The sequence below is a fragment of the Spodoptera frugiperda genome, chromosome 30, assembly GCF_023101765.2.
Source record: "Spodoptera frugiperda isolate SF20-4 chromosome 30, AGI-APGP_CSIRO_Sfru_2.0, whole genome shotgun sequence".
Classification (NCBI taxonomy): domain Eukaryota; kingdom Metazoa; phylum Arthropoda; class Insecta; order Lepidoptera; family Noctuidae; genus Spodoptera; species Spodoptera frugiperda.
In genome coordinates this window covers 2,219,321-2,238,241 of record NC_064241.1, presented here as the reverse complement: position 1 = coordinate 2,238,241, position 18,921 = coordinate 2,219,321, and the positions used below count along the sequence as shown (strand labels likewise).

At 35.5% G+C, this 18,921-nt stretch overlaps 1 protein-coding gene across 1 annotated transcript in view; it reads left to right on the top strand.

The window, feature by feature from the left end:
* The window catches only part of LOC118269689 (E3 ubiquitin-protein ligase RNF19A), a 39,041-nt gene that overhangs the window by 14,972 nt on the left and 5,148 nt on the right, over positions 1–18,921 (top strand). Inside the window, 2 exon segments of the mRNA XM_035584937.2 lie at positions 6,148–6,239; positions 17,842–18,022. Coding sequence (XP_035440830.2) covers positions 6,148–6,239; positions 17,842–18,022 — 273 coding nt within the window.

The following is an 18,921-nucleotide window of genomic DNA, read 5'->3' as shown; positions in this document are numbered from 1 at the left end:
CGTCGTAACTTTAATTTTCAACTATAAATTCAACAAGAACCATATTTACCACTAATTGTAGATTGAATAATTTCTTGCTTCTTGTTCCACTAAAACTTTTACATTTTACACAAATCATAACTAGAGTTATTTTCTTTGAGCAAGAAGCCACGTAGCGCGCCGCGAAAGTTTTGGTACCTCACGTGTCAGACTAGTTGTCGTAAATTATACTAACGCCATATTTAACTCGGCTGGAGACCTAAACAACATAATTAGCAATGCAACAGGCATTCTCAGGGTTTTCAAGAGAACAAAACGTAACCTTTGCGTTCTTTCGCAGGAATTTTAATTAGCAATTTAAGAAAGCGCAAACACTTTTTGAGCTTGGCTTGTTTGTTATCTGCGTGCCTGATATGAGAAACTTCTCATTATTAAATTACTCGGTCTCCGCTCCGCTTTTATTTTTCTTTTTGCATGAGACAAGGCAATCTAGCAATTTGTTCTGGCTCGCCAGGATTTTCAGCGAAATATACGAGCATTACAAACGTATCGTAGTCGTCCCCATTTAGAAACTTTTGCCTCAAAGGTTTTATTTTTGTACTATTCAAATCAAAGCAAATTTTAAAAATATGCAAAATTGTAATTGTGTTTTGCAGAAAGGTCGATTGAATTGCTAGCCCATTCATTAGCTTGTCTTTGTTTGGAAACGAAATTAGGGCCAGTTAGTAGTTTGCAATAATTTCGTGGTAGTAAATAGTGCAGTGCACTTATTACCTACTTGCATTTATAGCAGTGTGGGTGTGTAAGAGAACCGGTCGCTCCCGCCGACCACGGCAGTACCTCTACCTGACCGAGGACACAATAGTTACGTAGCTGCAGTGTATCTACCATAGAGACTCGTGTATGTTTTCTCCCGATTACCATTGCTGTGTCAGTTTGATGATGTAAACAATTGAATTATACACGGCTCTCTATGATTAATTGCCCGTTTTGTTTGTATTGCTGGTTTGAGTTCATCGTTTGTTTCTTTAGACACCGTTTGTTGAATGATTTGATGATGTCACACTGTTTTCCTCTAGTTTATTGTGGCTGACAGTTCAGGAAAAGTTATGCTTTATTCTTTAATACTTAATTAGCTATAATGGAACCCAACATTTGTTTAGTTTTCCTACCAGAGAAGTTATTTTTAAGCGATTCTAGAGTAGTATCGAATTCTTTAATCGATTGAGGCTGTGATTGTTTTTGCTCATGTGAATAAAATTGCCAATAATGTTACTAAGCACGCTTTTATAATTTAGCATATCTTAATCCGATTGTGTTTATGCGTGGGATAGCGCTGTTCATCATCATAATGTCTTGGAAGCCAAAAAAATCCGTGACGTAGTAAATGTTAATGTAATAGAATACTAATTCTACTGATTCAATGTTTTTATTAACATAAATTAAACTTGATTATTTTGTATTTTATGTTTCTGTGTCACCAAATGTGGATAACGAATATTTAGTGTTTACGTTATACTTAAACGAGAATTCCCATTTTTTATCAGACGTTTAGTGTATTAGGTACCTTCATATAATTATCTTCCCTCTTAACTCGACTTGAACTTGCATCAAAAATAAAAACACAATTTTTATCCTTGTACAAACAAGGTACGAAGTACGCAGTAGCAACAATGCAATAATCCCTATCGTTAGAGGACATTGATATTATACCTGCTATGTACAATGTACATTACATAGTACTGACTGTACTTAGATTTAGGTACCTTAATGTTAGAGGGACAACCTTTTTTGTTCAACAAAATTATTAGGTGAAGAGCATTTTTACAATGAACAAAGAAAAATGTGGTCACGTTTTTTTACCAACCAACGCGGTGTGCAGACTGCAAATAAGTAAGCTGCCAGTATTAAATTAAATTGTAGCCCGTCTGTACGCTCCCTTCATTAGCATTAGTCTCGTTGTCCCCTTCGTTAGCCATGTTTCAAACGACGCACTGTGCAACACAAAGGTTTGATTACAGATAATCATGGAGACTGATTAATTTGCATACGTGTACCGTTGTTTGACATCATGCCATACAAACTACGTACGAACACTCGTTAGACTGCATGTGCCATGATGTCATAGACCGTGCTTCGCCTGCACCCACCACCCAAGATCGGAGCAGTATTCATTGAAGCTTCGCTCGAGATAAAACCGCCTAGATCGACATTCTCGTTGTACAGACAATGTAGTACTTTAGTAAAGTTTAGTACCGACTTCGAGTACATCTGCACCAAAGTGGGTTTCGCTGTTGTCTAGGTTTATTAGTGTAATATGTTAGGCGTGCATTTGATTGCGGACAACCGGAGCGCCCGCACCGGTCACACTCGCAACCTTGTGCGGTTTCGTTTCAACAACAACGTCTCTAAGGTTAGCGACATCGCTAATTAACACCAATACACTCGTTTGAAACTTTATAATTATTAAATTAAGTATAGATAATTGATCGTTGCTACGTTTTTCATTATTCGTCGGAATAATGGTTTTCGTATGAATTCGTAATGAAGTATCATTGACGCCCATTTGGTGGGGCTAATGGCTGATGTAAAGCTATACGGTATTTTAATTTACGATAGGTATACATGTTGGTACATCATATTACGTACATGGTATTGCCGATTGAATTGACGCCACTGTTTCTATTAACAATTGACAGGCCTCTATTAGTGTTTTACTTCCAGTTTAGTGAGTTATTTAGTGGAACTGACGGGAGTCAATTGTTTGTTGTGGCTGCCATTATTGTAATGTATTCAATCACGTGTGCCTATAGTGTTTACCACATCGGTGTGGTGTGGATAGGCCAGTAAGCATGTCCTCGTTCCCCTTCCATTATAGCAAAAGGTCGAAAGAAACCCGCAACCATTCTATTACCTACTTGCAGTAAGCAATATCTAACATGTAATAACTCAAAAATTGGTACCTACATCTAGCAGTGGAAGATTGTTAATTAATTGTATTACATAATTGTGTCACTAGGCATTACCATAACCTGACGTGAAACACACGAAACCCCCTTCACCACATGGACCACGCGTAATGATTGAATGATGATTACCCGCAGTAGATGTTCTTTTTTAGGCCATAAAAGCTAGGCCGAAATCGTTTTAACGTCCTCGCTTTTGTCTTTAAACGTCGGACCTTTTCGTTGAAATAATTTACGACCCGTTTCTCTATAAACGATGCCAAGGCATTACATAGACCCTCTTCTTTATTGTCAAATTAAGAGATGTTGCTTGTAAAGCTATCAGTCGCATCTACGATCGTGGATGTTCGTTGACCGTTACGTCTACAGTTCCGCCATTTAATTCGGCAAAAAAGCTTTGTAGGTCACTAAGAGATATTATCGAAACGGACACGTCGACTCCGTAGAATCCGGCAACACTTAATGACTTAATCAAATTCCTTGACACTCACGCTTTTAACACAAGATCACTATATTTAGGTTCAAAATCGGATATAAATAACTTTTGTTTATGGTAATCGTACGATTATGCACACCTAGTAAAATAGTCTCGGATAATTACGATTAAGAAGTAAAGAAAAAAATCCCACTGACATTTAGCAGCTGTTTCCTCAAATTTTTTCCGTATGAATCACAATAAATCGAGCATAATCCTTGTTATTTTCATAGTAAGAATGTGACTCTAACCTTTATGATAGTGGCCAATGGAGAGTTGTGTATGAATGGTGTATAAGTACAAGTAAACGAGGTGCACATGCGCCGCACTGCCAATGATAATGAGCGGACGTGGTTTATCTATGTTAATTGAAACCCTATTATCACAACTCAATTAATGTGTACGTCATTTCCATTACAATTTATGTCGCCAAAGGAAACATTTTTGGCGTAAGCTAACTTGCCAAAGTACAAAATCTATGTTGGCAACGTTTGTACAATGCTGTATAACCTTATCCAGTTTTTATGTCACGGGTAGCGAAGTCTAGTATCTAACACACTGTCCTATTTATGTTGTATATTTGGATAAACCCGTGCTACATTTTTATGTTCCCTAAACGCTAACTGGAAATTCCAAACGGTGCCTTATTGTAGCCACTGGCACTTACGGACTTTTGTTCATGTTCAAAGAATTCGATATCATGGTCATTGTTCATGTTCATGGTTCGTGTTTCCATTTGATACGGTATCCTAAAAACTTTTACAAGGAAACGGACTTAGCGAAAAATTGCTTTCGGTATACCTACTTTATCATACTGTTTTAAACTTTTGTGATCATTTGAATTAAGAGATCTCTTTTGGTGTAAATCGGTCCTCTTGAATACATTTATGCATCTAACATAAACTAACCCAGAATATTCCACCTAAACACACAAGAATTTAAAATGCCTAATGAAATGTAGACAGCCATAAACGATGTTTATATACTCCAGCTGTAGCGAACCGGGCGTGGGATTCAGCACACCGTGAACAGTCACCTTTATTAGTCATGCTGGACTTCCCTAATCATTGTTTGTGATAGGTACAGCTTGTGGTCTTCTAAAATAGTACTTTAGTATTAGCTCACTGATTACTGACAATTAATAAATTAATTTATTTGGGTTGGGTTTTAATTATTGTGCTTATGATCCTTTAAGTCACTGTAGGAGTTATACAATGTGCAAGTATGCGACTGATACTGATAAGTAATTGTAATAGGAACATGATTCCATGCATTAAACATGGCTCGCATCGATAAAAATATAAAAATGTCGCAAGCTCTCCGGTCCCAACTGCAAACGTGCGTTCAGATCGAAGATAAATAACTTGAGAATTGATCTGAAAGTAATTTCTTTTTGCTGCTTTCTAGGCAAGCATTCTACATAATATGAGGCATGCTCTTTTACTTTATACCGGACGAAGCCACAGTCAACATAGGATTTATATTTCACATACATAGATCCAAGTCTATCAGCTTCTATATGTGGGCTTTTTGATATTATTCTTGCGTCAATACGTAAATAAATTACACTTTTTAACTCTTTTGGTTGCATTTTATTCAATCTTTAGGTCATTTGGCTTTTTTATGAAGTTAAATACTATATTTTATGTAGTGTGTATTTTCCCAGTAGCTATACAAATCACTGGGTACGTAATGTTCACTAGTACATTAAAAAACGTCACTACTTTTTTCTACAAAGACCAAAATAGTTGATTTCAATAAATAAAATTGAAAAAATGTCTTCTTTGCATTACAATTTATTGTTATTTGTTGCGCGGTTTTCCTGTTCTATTTAGTGCGATTTCTCTCTCGTCGTAGCTAAAAGCATTCGACTGGAGTTTCCTGAAAAATTTGGATGGATCATGGTTAACGTGTCAATGAACTTACCGTCTTCTCTTTTTTTCCATTATAGCAGTTTCGTTATCTTTTCCTGAAAGAAGATTTCCTCACTTTTACCTTTCCTTCGTACCTTAATAAAAACATTTCAGGCAAAAACTCAAAGTGGGGCGGAGATATAAAGATAACTTTAGATTAATTTTACAGACTTATTCCCTTTTTATAAAAGTTTTTAACCTTTCCCACTCTTAAAAAGATCATTTTCTTGTAAATCCTTTGACATGATAACAGTATTCACCAAGATTGAGATAAAATTCTTCTACAAAGGCATTACATTAAATCAATTCAAGAGTATTATTTTTGCCTAATACTAACATATACTGTCAATGGAGAATGTTAGTCTTACGGAAATTAAGAAATTAGACCCATGTCTATAAATGGTGGCACGTTTTCCGCAGACTCTTCAAATCTTGTTTGATATGTTTGTCTTTGTATTTGACATCCCAGAGCACGTAAGCCCAGCATGCCGTATATTTTTTGCTGCAGCACTGGACTGAACCAGCCCTGTGCCTAACATACGTCTGACTCACATCGATCTGCTCCTATACATTTATTTGGCTATGCCTGTAGTGCATGCATGCTGTAATGAACCTGCAGTTCAACCGATGTTTTATATTTAGCTTTATATCCTAAAGAGAACAATAATAAATTGTCGTATCTTGTGGCTAGAATGCGTTCAGACATATTTCGTTGCCAAAAGCATTCTTCCCATTTATTATTATTTATTGGGGAATACCGACCTTAACTAAGATAAGTAATACGATGAGTCACGTATGCGGTCTTTTGTTTCAGTATTGGAGCAAGCAGACGGACGGCCCGCAAAATTAAACAACGTAGAACAGCAAAAACAAACTACAGTAGAATTTATAGCAGAAGATGAAGAGGTAAGACGAAGATTTTTTGCGACAGGGTGGAAAATTATGCGGATCATCTGATGGTACGCAATTGACGCCGCCCATGGACACCCGCAACGCTCAGGAGCTACAAGTGCGATGTCGGCTTTTGCCACACAGTGACACAACGCAATCGTTTCGCTTGTTTTCTGTCTATCACTACGGTCGAGCTGACCCATTCGTGCGTGAGGAAGCGTGTCTCTTACACGTAAAATAGATTGCTTCTCCTTTTCTTTAGTGTCCCGACTTAGACATGTCAATGTTATCATTTTCTCATTGAATTGTAATTCGTTTGGGAAGTAAAATTGGTAGTACTTATGTGACTTATTCAAGGCTATGTTTGTACAACTACGGCTAATCTCTTGTTTGCATTTTTCGACTGCACAAAGGCACAATGTTACCAAGATAAGAGAGTCGTATGTAAATACGGCCAATAAAAAAGGTTAAGTTAGCCGTCGTGCTCGCTTGTCACGACAATGAAAACACGTAGCGAGAAAGTAATCGATATGTCTAGCACGGTGCCGTAAGTTTTATTCTCACTTGAATCGCCGATTACGTAGTCTAGTGGGACCCGAGATCTGCACATGATAAAATTGTCGGCTCCATTCGCCAACAGTTTAATTTGTTTAAACGACTCAAGTTGCTATGATCGATTGTCGTGTGGCGGTTGAATAGTTTTGACTTTAACAAAACGAGCGTTTTGTTAATCCGCAGCGTGTTGGGACCTTGATAGCGTTGCTAATGTCATAATGTTCACCGAGCAACAAAATGAATTGTGTAAGCGGAGAGCGCAAGGCTAGAGCCAGCGCCGGGTCACGTCTGATGCCTTAATCCGCGTGTTGCATATATCTGAACTTAAACACTTTCCATTACAAGTATGTAGTGGACGCGTTCAACTCGTTTCAATTGCAACATATAAACTCGATACATTCAAGTGTTAGACATAATACGAACCCCTTTGTTTATGAAGGTGCAGAAACAAACCACCGTGTTAGTATTCAGCGACAGTTTCTGTTCAAAAGCTCGGAGAATAAAGACGCGTGTACACGTGAACTTTAAGAAACAATACCGTCTACCTTACTTACTTTGGGGATCACGTTTTGCCTTTCCTGAACTAATTTTCCTGTTCGATAACAATAAAAAAGTTGGCGAAGTTACAATTATTATTTGTTTCACTTTATGATGAAAGAAAAAATCTGCCAATTTCTTTCAAATGTAAATGAATAATACATACTGAGAAGATTTCTTTGTAATCGTAGATTGTAGCGATTGTTACTAACTACATTATTAAATTAAAATGGTGTGAAACTCTAGCTTTATAAGTTTCTCTGAAGAGTCATCCATGTTCCGTTACTAAGCACAAATTGAGCTGCATCATTGCGAGACGGGCGAGTGTGTCTAATACTTGGAGCACCACGGCACCACGGCAACCACCCATGCCGGCGAATCATTTATCTTCATTACGTTCTCTGTAAATAATGTTTGTTTTGACGGCACAAACCCACCATTACTTGGTGCTTATTGCAGTTATAAAATCTATGTACAACTACTTTTACTATTTCACTCAATTTTCACTTTCCTCTGACTGATAACATTTTTCATTGTTTGTGTCCACTTCGTCCAAACGTTATTCCGGCAGTCTCAGCATCTGAGTGAGTTTTATTGATAATAATGTAACATTATTCACCGTTTTATTTATTTTCAATCACCATCGTCAAATTGTTTAAGTTTATCCTTAAGGTTATGGCATGTACAGGAAGAAATAAACTTATAATTGATGCTGTGTACTCGGTAAATATTTACTACACGAAATAGAGATCAGGCACTCTGCCAGCCAATAGAAAATTCCGACATGTTTATTAATGAAAAATAAAGAAGTTTCTTTTCTTGGAAACACTGGTTTTTTGCACAGTTATATTGCTAGGTAGCCAGTGGATTCGTTTTAATCGCATTTTTCAGTATGATCTTAGTTTTATTTGTGTTAAGATTATAAAAGGAAGTTCATAAAGACAGACATGTTGAACATTCTGTTCTGTTACCCTCGGGGAGGACGATGCGACATTCTTAAGACTAAGGCATGGAGCGTATTATTCAAATATGCGCACGATTTAAACATTATGTGAAAATCCAGCCGTTTATAAATTCTGCACATGTGCTCTCGTCTAGAAAATGGTGGTAGGATAATATACTGCCACAGTGGGTGATCTGATGCGTCGAGGGGGAGGTCTGTAATCTACAACTGAATACATACAACCTTATTTTGTTTACACTGAAACTGTCAACGTGGTTGTGAATTGTGATGTGGTAGTTTAGTATCAAGTTGCAGCGAGATTTAATAGAAATTTAAGTAATCATTAGTAACTATTTTATTCAAGGAAGTATTAACTTCAAGAGAGACTGCAACAGCTTCCCTAGATAGCCCGTTGAATGCTATAAGTTACGTAACATCATAAAATACCACTTTCCCTAGACATAACAACATGGTAATCTTATTCAAAGCTGCAATCCATGCAAGGAGAAATGTATGGTGTTAACTTAGTAGGTAAAGGTAGCAACAATCACTTTCTATATTATTAGTTAAGACACGTACCAATTATATAACACGGCGTCGAAGAGTTATCCACAGTTACAATGTTACTGGGTGATAATGCTGTAATTTGTATTACACATGTAATTGTACACCAAACTCGATCATATAAAAGAAAGTGTAAGAATTTCTTTTAAAAATTGGGCACACTTACATTGTGTTTAAGTAACATTATAGAAAGGATTCTTAAAACTTTCATTACTTCGTGTAATATTTAAATTCTTCTTCAGTACCACAGTTGGTAAAAACTATTAATATCCTGAACTTTTTTAAACGTTTAGTAATAAATGTTTATTAAGTTCATTCAGTAATGTACACGAGTTTTATCGTTAAATCTCTTTGACATGTACTAAATAGTAATGGTACATCGATTCCATCTCCATTAGCTAGTAGAACTAGGAAACACATTAAGTACAATTTTATTTCTTTTAAGTATAGCTTAAATTACTTACTACTGTGTCTGTACTTAATGACAAAATTATATTTAGGTATATATTTATTTAGATATGAAATATTCCAAATGACATTTTGACATCGATAAATAATTATTATGAATTCATGATTCTTGAAATTTTGTAGTAATTTTTACGTTTAATGGAACAGGGTTTCTAGATTACATATAGATACCTTTTTGTTTATTTAAATTATACTGAGTTACTCAAGTATGTATGTATTTAAAATCTTTGTGCAGCGCTTTAGTTGTCACAACCAAAGGCGACGTGGCGTTAAATCGAAGTCTCAAATACGCGGTAGACGCGTCTAAACAACAGGAGTTGGTTTTATGTCTTCCTCCTCTGTTATTATTATTGTTCACTGTTCAGTGTGGCTGTTTCCTCGAAAAACCACCTTTGTTCTCGTCCATTTACAGATTGGCTACACACAGAATAATTTATTGTTGCAAAACATCATTGGGACGAGACGTGATGTTTTAACAAACCAATTGAAGAGTAGAATCAAATTCATAGGTTGAGCAAAGTGGGACATAAGCTATTGGTCCAATTCAAAAAGCGATGGTAGCTTATGTAACGTCCTATAAATGTATTTTGAAGAACAACGAGCGTTTTTTTCCCTTATGTCTCACGCATGTCGTGTGAGATATTTTCCTCTTTCCTTAGACCACACCCAGTTTATATCTGCAGCATTTCGTCTATAGACTCTCAATAATACAAATCAATTCAACCAATAACAACATCCTGATTTGATATACCAATAATATGCAATTTACGGTTTTTACAAGGTCTAGCGTAAAAAACATCATTCGTATCACTTTTAAACTGACATCCAATTAAAGCGATCATTGCATTCGTTCTCCAATTCTGGTTAAGATTTCTTTTTACTGTGTTTTTTATGACACTGTAAACGTACTCTGATTCTCATTGTTACCTAATTTTTTCTGTGCTAGTTCACAGAACATCGCGGAAACGTCACCTTGTTTAGTAACATCTTTTGTCTTTTCAAAAACGACGACAGGTTTTTTAATTTTACTTCGACACCTAAAAAAGAGATTTTTTTCTTCTTTATTTTAGTTTTAAGTTAGTTTTTATTCCTTTTTAGGTATTTTTAAGTTGTAAATAATGTGTAATCATAATAATCTACTTCGAATAAAGACGTAAAATTACTACTCGTAAGGTAAATTAGCGAAATTCCGCAGTATTTTTTCTATAGGTTACGTCAGTCTTCTTGTAGGACAGCAATGACTAACACTGCTAGATATTTATTTATTAACATATGTACACGTGTGATCTGATAGCTTCATCGTATCCAGTGATGCTACTAGGTATGTTATGTTATTGGGTGTAACTGGCTAGCCTTAGCCGTGTCGTAAGATCTAGACAAAACCACCTTTCTCTAGCACTTGGTCAGCTTGTAGCGGCCGATTTGTCGACCTTAATTTTTCTTTATTGGCTCATTTCAACTTAGATACTGTTAGCTTTACTTTTTTTTTTTGTTATACAAGCTAGTCTTACGTCACGTCTAATGTAGATTGTAGTGGATAAAAAATATAAAAAAATGCCTGAAGTAGTAGGACCTCTTCTGTTAACAGAAACTATATTTTATAAGCAGACACAAATTTCTGGAGGTCTTTACCCTCAGACATATTTCTCTCTCAAGCACAAAATTTAAAATTACCAGCCTGTGGAATTTGTGGAACCTGTCTAGCTTACAGTTACCTTTGGCAGCACATAATGTCTATAAAATTTTAAAACTTATTATAATATTCTTGAAGCTTAATTCTGTATATTAATATTTCACTCGTATAATTAGTTTGACAGCTCTGAATCTTTAATTGGAACTTGTCTGGGAATCTCTAATATCTAACATAGAATCGTGATAAATATTAACTGTAAACATGAATTAGCGTGTCGTTGAATGCTTTAAAAATCCAGGTACGTGTAACTGTGTCAACGCCTCATCTAACGACGCAATCGTGACGTAAGTACGTGACGGTACAATCAATCTAAGTTAGTTACATAAATAGAAGATTTTCCTAGAAATTGTACTCTCTCTTATTAAAAGCACGACAATAAAATGTTTATGACTATGAAAAACGTTTCGAATAAAGAAACTGTTCAATACAACAGCAGATATTACATTGCGTGCTCTGTCAAATGTCAAAATGTTTTTGGTTGTCACGGTTTCGGGAAATTCAAAGAGCACGAGATCAAATTGGAAATGCCCCTAATACCGAATGATACTTTGTCCACATTCCACCAATATAGAATATGCAGATGTCCGCGGATCGCCGGTTTTAGGTAATAGCCTTGGCCTTTCGGTGTTCTAAATAACTTAAATAGCAAATAAATCGTTAACTTGGAAACATTTCTGGAAGAGATTTGTTGACCTGTGTACAGTTTTGTCTTCTCATTTCTGTAAAAACATATACGACAGAACCTTTTTCCAACTCTCTGCGTCTGAATACTTTCTAGTTACTGTTGTTTTGCTGAGTCAGACAAATCTTGGAAATGGAAAACCCAATGTAAAACCCCCCTAAAGTTTGCTGATTCAGACATACGATTTACTATACACAATCTTATTACTTACTTTACTTTCGAATACGCCTTAATTTTATTTCAATAAGTACAATATAATTGCGGCCCTGACATTTACATGTTGTTTTAATTAATAGCTATAATTCCATATAAGAGCATTAAAACCTTAACACACGTCACGCCGTGGAGCCTGATAGTCGCAATCACCAGTAAATATCTTGTCGAGAAACAATAAAATGTATTATTGATAGCTACAGTAACTCTGAATCGTAAATGTAATCCAATTATTAATAATGCACAGGCCTCCTAAACGGCTAGAACATTATTTTTAGTCTGAATTTACTTTGGATTTGTGGCAGAGGTCTCTGGCTTTTTGCAATTTTGATTAGGTCTGATAACCTGACGTAGACCCTTTGCCCCAACACCGTATATTATTCATCAAACAAATTACATATCACGTTCATATTTCAAGTGGGTTAGCAATTCTTCATTTTGTGTTTGCCTGAGGTTTTCGTTGTATATTCAGTAAATATTGATACAAGACTGAAAACCTTAAAGCATGTCAGGCTATAAGTACAATATAAACGTGTTCTATTTGGAAAAAGTGCGGAAATTAGCAAATGAACTTACGTAAATTTTATGTAATATGTAATTTGATTTAACTAGATAAAGTCATCATTAGCGTCTCTGTCCAGACTGTCATAAACCAGATTTTAAGTTAGTTAGACCTTAAGACGTTGATGCCTAACACCACATGTTTAGCTGAGGCTTGCAAAACAATTTTTTGTAAAGATTTTGTTCTTGATATCTTAAACTAAAATTACCAGACAACGTGATCCACGGCCGTATGAACAAAGCCATCTAGTTGAGCGCCCGTATCATTAATTAGCTGTAAGTTGTCTGTCACCGCTTTGGGATGAGCCGTGTAATCCTAGTATGTGTTTATCTTTCCTAAATGAATTGATGCTTTCGTTGACAAAGATCCTCCTACTTAGTTACATCTTTACTTCATCAGCTACTTCGGTCAGTAAGCGTTTATAATTGATAATCAGATCTATTTAGGTATAGTTGGTATAAACTCAATTGTGTTGTCGGAAACTAAACCGCCGAGCAATGCTGTGACTGTAGCTAACCACAAAATTGATGATCATGCATAGAACAACATTTCTACTAATAAGTAGTTGTACGATGTAATTGATGAAGTCAGCTAGCATTTCGGTATTTCATAAGACTACAATAAAAGGGGCAATTTTCTTTGTTGCCAAACACGAGTTTTGTAATGAAGGCATTGCTTGGACCAACTGTTCACCCTGCAAAGGAAAAAGAGCATGAATATTCGTTATGCATCATTTATAGTTTCCCAACTGACGAGGAAGCAATACCTGGGGCTCCGATATCGAAACAAAATGGTTGTGCTGCTGTAATCAGAGCTAATGAAATATTTCTTATTTACCAAATAACGGTTGGTATTATAATAGACCTTTGACGCACTGTTATAGTGTAATGACATATTTTATAAACATGAAACTGTACCGCGGCCATTCTTTTACGTCACACGTGTTTGAAACTGATTGACGTTGTACTAATCAGTTTGTTCTCTTGTATAACTCGTATCCATCGATTAGAAAAGGTATGATTCATAAATAACTAGAAAACATATCGTTGACGTTGGTTATGCCATTTTCCTATAACTTTTACAAGGATAATGTCTTGTGGTGATAGCCAACGTGTTTCTTCGATGTTCTCGTATATTTTAAGTGTGTTGGTGTCGTAAGGAAATAAATTTAGACTCTAAATTGTGATGACGCTTAGCGCGAGCTTCAAACGATTATGAGGAGATTTTTATTTTTTATTTAATGAATTGCATCACATTTCATTATTTTTGATATGCCTTACGTAATGAGCAATAAATAATAAGAGGTCGTTCGACGTTAATGACTAAAATAAGCAAAATAATATTCTTCTTAATGTTAAAAGTTTTGCGTCGTTCAAATTAGCTTGGCACTGCCCACCCAGTACATCAATTTCTAGGCTCCAAAGTTTTTAACGACAAACAAGTAACCAGACGAAAGTGTACTCCTTTTAATTAACATCGTCCATACCTAACGATTCAGTCTGGACGACTACTTAGAATTCTACAGTTTAACAGAAGTACCTACGTAGGTACTAGGTACAGTAAAAGGGAGTGGCGTTCCATTTTTTGCGTCAGCTTGTAAGTCTCGACGGCCGGGTGACCGACCTCCATTGTTCCAGCCGTTCTAACTCGAAGAGATGTCAACAGCCCGTAAATTACTAATTTGATACGAAGCCTCGGCACTCCAGTCTGCTAAACGTCTTTCACCGTCTCCGAGCTCTCACAACTTAGAAGTGGGCCTGTTTGGCTCCATTACTCTCAATTTAGACCGTAATTGCTACGCCCCGTGTTATTTGTAGCAAATTGACGCCAAACTTTGTACACAATAGGCTTAAATAGAAACTGAAGGTGTTTTCCATTAATATTGTTTAGATTTTTTCATCGATTACAATTTGTAAGACTATAATGTAGTAACATTTGTAAAGCATTATAGAACTTCATAACTATACTCTCCCCGCTCATGTAACCACATTAGTTAAGTTCTATACACATTTTCATACAATTTATATTAAATAGGAGTTTGCAAACCGTTTTCGGGGAAACTTTGGGTGGCAATCGACTAGCGTGTGTGGTAGCCGTCTAGACGGTGCTATTTTATATTCAATGCACACGACTCCGAAGGAGATGATTATTTATTATATACTGTCTGAATTAAAAGTTGATTCAGCAATATGCAAGATCAAAAATATTTGAAATCTATACGATATAAAGTGAATTGATCGTATCGAAGTATCGTGTATCGAGGGGGTAACGAACTTGCGTACTAAACGCGTTTTATTAAATGTTATTGTTATTGCAACAAGGCGTTACAATTGATTCGATCCAATTCCTTGTGTTCCGAGCAGTTTTGTAAATTGTATTCGTAGTGCTAATGAGTTTGATATACATAAATCTACTGACGTAAAACGTTGCACCGAAGTGTGACCAACTAAATTGAAGCACATTCGGTCTCGGTTTAGGCAGTAGTCGTACATTATAACAATTTTATATTAGTGTAATAATCATAGCTTGAAATTGTGGCGAAACAAAAATGATAGTATAAAATAAATAATGATGCTTACTGCGTATTATTGTTCTGTAATATATGTTTGGCTTCTTATTTGCATAATAATTAGGCATATAGACTTAGATTAAGTACCAGACAGTACACTAATGAATCTACTATACAAAACTAAGAAGTCTAGGTATCTTAAAATATTCTGATTCGATGCTCCAAACGTAGATTCTGTTATTACTATCGTTGGTAATTCTGTTCTGATGATACACCAATTTGATATTCAGACTGCCACCTTAATATTTCCCAGTAGGTATACAATATAATTAAAATTAATTATATAATGTTTTGATAGCAAATGGCAACATAAATAATAGTTTTCCTGTTTGCGGGAAATCGAAATTTATTTTATTATTTGTTAAAACTAATTTTGGCTCTGTCTCGTTTTACATTTTGTTTTTGTTTTATTCTTAAACCCTTAAAATACCCATAATTATGTATACGCATAATAAATACATAATATGTGGTATTTTGTTATACCTAATATTTATGTAATTAAAAGTGTGTATAAAAACATAAATGAATTTTCTATGAGACGTGTTTAGTTTCGTTGTCAACGTCATTTGCACGTATTGCGAACCTTTTTTGTTCACATAATTTTTCAATGACATGCATTTTTTTACTCTTGGCAGTAGTTAGTGTTTAGAGATTTTCTTTTTATAAAATTAGAAAATACACTGGTGTAAGAGTTGAGTGAGGTGACCAAAATATTATAGCATCTACCATATTATAACAATTTATTTTATTTTCGCAGTACCTAAATCTTTCCGGTCATTTACATTTCTTTTTTTATATAATTTATTCTAATTTAAAGTTGAATACGAAATAACGTATAATAGCAATAATGAACATGTTTATTAATTCTGAATCAGGTTTAAAATAAGAACTTTGTAGAAACATCCGTAGAGTTCCGTTAAATATTCACTATGATTAATTTAAAATATACCGAACGCCTAGTGGCCAGTGGGCTGTGTGTCATAGTAGGTCTGATAAACGGTAGTTTTTTTCTTATAATAGAGGTACAAGATTAACAGTTATTAAGATTTCACTCTTAAAATGATTCACGACTATACATGTCCCAGCCTCAGCGTCCACCGCGTAATAATTATGAGGAAAAAAGTTCTGTTTTGGCTTGACTGACTGGGAAATACCACCACTAGTGTAAAAATAACAAGGAAAAAATATGTGTATACATAATACACGTAATAAAATTAAATTTGCATCTTATTAAAATAATTATAACGTCATGCCTTTTAATATCCGAATTCACTGAAAAACTGGAAACCCTAAAATACTTTGTTTTGGGAATCGTACCCTTGACCCCTTGCTCGTCATTTTATTCCCCGAAAGGTTAGATTAGATAATACCCAATGAAAATATGTAATTAGGTACTAATTAAAGAGAAATGAATGTCACATTATTCAATCGTTGTAGTAGAAGTAGAGTTAGCTACATAGGTAGGTACTACTAGGTACGGTAGGTACCTATATTATGTTTTGTGGGACGATTGCACCAATGATATTGTTAATAGCATCAATCAGTCCATTGACTCATTTTCTATTCATCCATTTTCATGTGACACTATACTCATAAATATTATTAATTTATAATTACCGCTGTAGGTAACATGCCCTGGTTAAATAGTACTAGCTTGTCCGCTTGTTGTGAATCGGTTAAAAATATTTAATAATGAATGCTAATTAATTACCTGTGGGGAAATGATATTAATATTCTGTTACTAAATATAGTAGTGACGTTAAAATGAAGCAGGATCTTTAATTTATGAATTGATAATAACGTCCACTGTACCTAATCTTAATTCTCTCACAGTTTCCAAAAATGTATGTTGACGTAATTCGAGGGTCGGTTTATAAATCAATACGTTTTAGCTTTTGTCAGGTGACTTGTTTAAACAGAAACGCGTCTACTATACTTCCGTGAGGCCCAATGGCTCATCGCAGTTGTAACTAAACATATTGAAGAATCACAGAGCTTTGATGAAACTTTGATTCTAAGCTTATTTATAGACATAGATCGGAGATATTAGAGAAATACTTGAAAAATGGGCAATGATGTTTTAAGAATACTCGTACTTTTGATTACGAAGCAATGTTACGAGATTTTTACAATAACCTCGAGTTACCTAATCTTGCAATGTTTTATTGGCGTTTCTAATGAGCAACGACGTCACAACTAATATGTCGTTGTTAGTAACGTGAGTGTTATTATTTCCACCGATAAACTACGGAGACAGGTTGCGCCATAACTCACTGGGCATGAACTGGTGACGCAACGCAACAGCCGTGCCGTGCCAACCGTGCATCATTGTCACTGACACACCTATTCGATACTACTGCTAACTAATTACCAGATGTTATATCGCTCATTGTCGAAGGAGATCTCTACTTTCCGTTCAATTTATAACCTTACTAGCTACTTCCGCGCAGTTTCACCCGCTCTACTTGGCTCCTATTGGTTTTATAGCCTATAGCCTTCCTCAATAAATGCGCTATCCAACACAAAAAGAATTATTCAAATCGGACCAGTAGTTTTGGAGATTAGCACGTTCAAACAAACAAACTCTTCAGCTTTATAATATTATAGTATTAAGTATATAGTATATAGTATAGATTAGTATAGATGTAAGTGGGTGAACTAGGAGGTTATGAACGAGGCGATGTGTCGTCAACTTTTGTAAAGTCCTTTAACCTAGGATTTTAAATAATTAATTGAGCTCCAATCGATCTTATTTCCCACTTACTTATCGTTCCTCTACTTTTCTTACTGTTTAAAAAGCACAAATATGAAATTAGTTTCGTTTCTTCCAGGGTGATGGTCTCGAGTGTCCACTATGCCTGTCGGTGTTCAGCTCGGCTGCGATGGAGCGGCTCGCGTGGTGCTCGCACCGGTGCTGCGAGCCCTGCTTACGACAATACCTTGCCATCGAGATCTTCGAGGCGAGGGTCCCAGTTAACTGCCCAGTTTGCCACGAGAGCATGCACCCCTCAGGTAACTTTTTTTTTCATATTAGAACTACATTGTTATAGGACAACTATTTATAGAAACAGATATAACATAACAGCTTTGCATAAACAGAGTCTACGTGTCATTATAAGCTCGGGACCCGGTTTCGACTATAAATATTGATATCCAATTTGAATTGTGTAATAAATATACACGAATTGGCCTTAATTTACTAGTGGCGCCTTTAAAATGCAAATTACTTTCATTATCTAACGTGTATCGACCTCTTTACATAGCTAAGTAAAGATTTATCTGAATGTATAATTTGTATGCAAGTTTTATGTGTTGCTTACAAAAGTATGTTACATTTGTCTTCTAATTATCTCAATTCCTTTTAACATTATATCTATTGTAAGTCTACAAAAGGAGGGAAATGGATGTAGTAACTTAGTTCCTCGGCTTGTGGCTGCGGCTTCCAATAAAACCACCGCAATATAAGTTGGTGCCACTAATTCGAATAGTTTGTCTTGCCGACTTTCAACACCATTGCTTACCAACTTTGGAAATCAGAGTTTATACTTTGTAATAGGATTAGTGCTTGGTAGTATGAGTTGGTAATTAAATACTATCGCCATAGTCAGACATGCAATGCCTTTATTGCAATGGGTATAAAAAAATGCGTCTGTCAAAGAATACTTTTGACACCTAATTACATTACGTTTTGAACCTCATATAATTCCGGGGCATAGGACAATGATAAAGAGCCTTATGACGATTAAGCTGCCAGTCATTCAATTATGCTGTTAATCTAATAGAAGTTATTGGGAAAATTGAGCCAAGCTTTTCGAATAGATAGATATCTGGGCCTCACGAATCACTTTTTGCCAGATAGCTTTATCTCATTATGCATATGTATGTGTACTGCCGACTGGTTTCATCAACCA